Consider the following 2,489-nt stretch of genomic DNA (forward strand, 5'->3'; position numbering starts at 1 on the left):
GCCCCGCCCGGCCCCGCCCACCTGCCGTGCCCCCACCTCCAACCCCCAAACAAAGCTGCGCACCCCTCAGAACTCCTCACCCCTGTCCCGACCCCCGCCCCACTCCCAAGGCCCCGCTCGCCTTGACGTCCCCGTGCACCAGCCGCAGCGAATGGAGGTACTGCAGGGCCCGCGCCACGTCAGTCAGGACCCCCAGCAAGGCAGGCAGGTCCACCGCCGCCGCGCCGTGGCCGCCGCTGCCTCGGGTGCGCCGGCGGAACGCGCCCGACTCGAGCACGTCCCGCAGGGTTCCGCGGTCGCAGTACTGCGGGGCAGCGAGATTGAGAGCGGGGTGTCTTTTATGTTTTGGGAGCTTGGCGCAAGGGTGTGGATTGGGGACGGATGGTGTGGGCGTGGTCAGAGTGCGGCACCCAGGTCGCCGGGGGCGTGATTATTGGGAGCTTGGCGCTAGGGGTTGAATTGGGTACGCGTGGTGTGGGGTTGGGGGCTGCGGCGCCCGCTGCGGCGTCGCTCGGGGTCACACCCACCCACCTCCATCACGAGGATGTTGCACGGCTGCGCAGTCTTGTCGTCCACATCATCCCCGGGCTGCAGCCGCCTGAAGCGCGTCTTGCAGTGGTTTTCAACGCTGCTCATGCTGCCCATGCTCGATCCCGCGTCCCAATCTGGGGGTTGGGCGGGGCGTGTGGTGGGGCAGAGTTGTGCAGCCAGGGTGTCAAGGCCGCCAGGAGCAGGCAGTAGATTAGTTGGTTGAAAGGCGGACGCGTTGATGAGAGCCATCGACCCCGCGGTTTGCATGTGTATGCGAGCGCGCGAGCGCGCACACACACACACACACACACACACACAAAGAAACACACACACACACACACACACACACAAAGAAACACACACACACACACACACAAACGCATGCACACACACACGTGCGCAGGCGTACACGCGTGCATGTGTGTGTGTGTGTGTCTGTGTGTGTGTGTGTGTGTGTGTGTGTATGTGTGTATGTGTGTATGTGTGTGTGTGTGTGTGTGTGTGTGTGTTGCAACACGATGACGATTCCGTTCTATGCACATGGTCGAAGCCTCTTCCACAGGCCACGACTGCGTGTGCTTTCAAGGATGTGGGTGGTCGGGCTCCGGCTTGAACGTGCACCACGCCAAAGAGACGACTCAACAACCCGAGTACCCCCCATATATGCAGATACCCAGATGCCCAAAACAACCCAAAGCCCAAACAACCAATAAGCAGAACCAGAAAGGAAGCCCACCTGTGTGGACCTCTATCATGTCTGTGAGGCAGGCGTACATCTGGACGATGCTGGGGTGCATCACGCTGGACAGCACCGCCATCTCAATGGCGTCCTTCAGCGTCTGTCGGTCGTGCAATTCAAACGCGTCGGGAGAGGGGCGAGCAGGGACGAGGGCGGCGGGGTCTGGGCGGGATGCGAGCGGGCCGCAAGGTTGGAGGCGCGAGTGCTGGGCAGCGCCCGGCGCCCGACCAGCGTGGTTCACAGGTTGTGCTGAGAGGTACATGGGAAGGCCAGCACGACAGATGGGGAGGCCGAAGATACGCGGGCATTGGCAGCAACCAGCAGCGCTCTTCAAGCGCAGTGCCCCTGGCCATCCGCCTGTAAAGTGCCCCTCAGCCAAAGCACGGCGGGCATCCAGCCCCATGAGGGCCCGCCGATGGCCAAGATCGAGGGCTGGTGAGCGGCGCGAGCGCGCGTCGCAGGGCGCGACGCGGCTCCCCGCGGCGTAGCGCCCAGAGCCCGATGGCGGGTCCCAGCCCCACCTCTCGCTCGCTGCTGCGGCTCGGGAGGATCTGATCAGATGTGGAAGCGGCGGGGGCACAGGCGTGTTCATGAGGTATCGGTGGAAAGGCCCAAGCCATGTGTATTGGCAGCTGCTACGTAGCCAGCTGGAGTACGAACACGAGTCCGCCCCCGGCCAGAAGCCCCGCCGACCCCCAACAACACGTCGCCCTCCGCTGAGACCCCGCTCCCGGGGCGCCCCACAAGCCGCCCGCCCCGCCCAACAAGCGCGCCCCCGCGCCGGCCCGCCGCTCGCCACAGGAGGCCAGTCCCTACACGCCACGCCGCATGAAGCCAGCCCCAGGGGCCACCCATGCTCACGCTCCGCAGCACCAAGAGTCAGGGCTGCCCGCACGCCGTGCCGCCAGCCGCGCAACACAAAGCCAGCCTCCAGCCCGCCCCGGTCGCCGCCCCGCCCACCCACCAAGGCGACCCCCACGCGGTGCCACCAGCCGCGGAACCCGAAGCCATCCCACCTGCAAAAACCCTAAACCCACACCGGGTGCCGGGGCGGCCCCCACCCACCTTCAAGGCTACTCCCACGCGGTGCCACCAGCCGTGGAACACCTGGCCGTAGGCGCCGCGCCCCACCTGGCCGCCAACCACCAGGTCCGGCATGCAGTTGAGCTCGGCGGTGCGGCGCCAGTCCCGCCTGACCTCCTGCTGCAGCACCTGGGGG

General features: G+C 66.2%; 1 protein-coding gene across 1 annotated transcript; it reads right to left on the minus strand.

The window, feature by feature from the left end:
* Window positions 1–76: 76 nt before the first annotated feature.
* Window positions 77–2,428, minus strand: MNEG_14944 (hypothetical protein; the record flags this gene model as incomplete). Its single annotated transcript, XM_014036585.1, has 5 exons — window positions 77–304; window positions 532–665; window positions 1,268–1,370; window positions 1,792–1,821; window positions 2,336–2,428. 5 exons carry the CDS (start codon window positions 2,426–2,428, stop codon window positions 77–79), a joined length of 588 nt encoding a protein of 195 aa, XP_013892039.1.
* Between the last annotated feature and the right edge of the window lie 61 nt (window positions 2,429–2,489).

This window comes from Monoraphidium neglectum, assembly GCF_000611645.1.
Source record: "Monoraphidium neglectum strain SAG 48.87 unplaced genomic scaffold scaffold04894, whole genome shotgun sequence".
In the NCBI taxonomy this organism is placed as follows: domain Eukaryota; kingdom Viridiplantae; phylum Chlorophyta; class Chlorophyceae; order Sphaeropleales; family Selenastraceae; genus Monoraphidium; species Monoraphidium neglectum.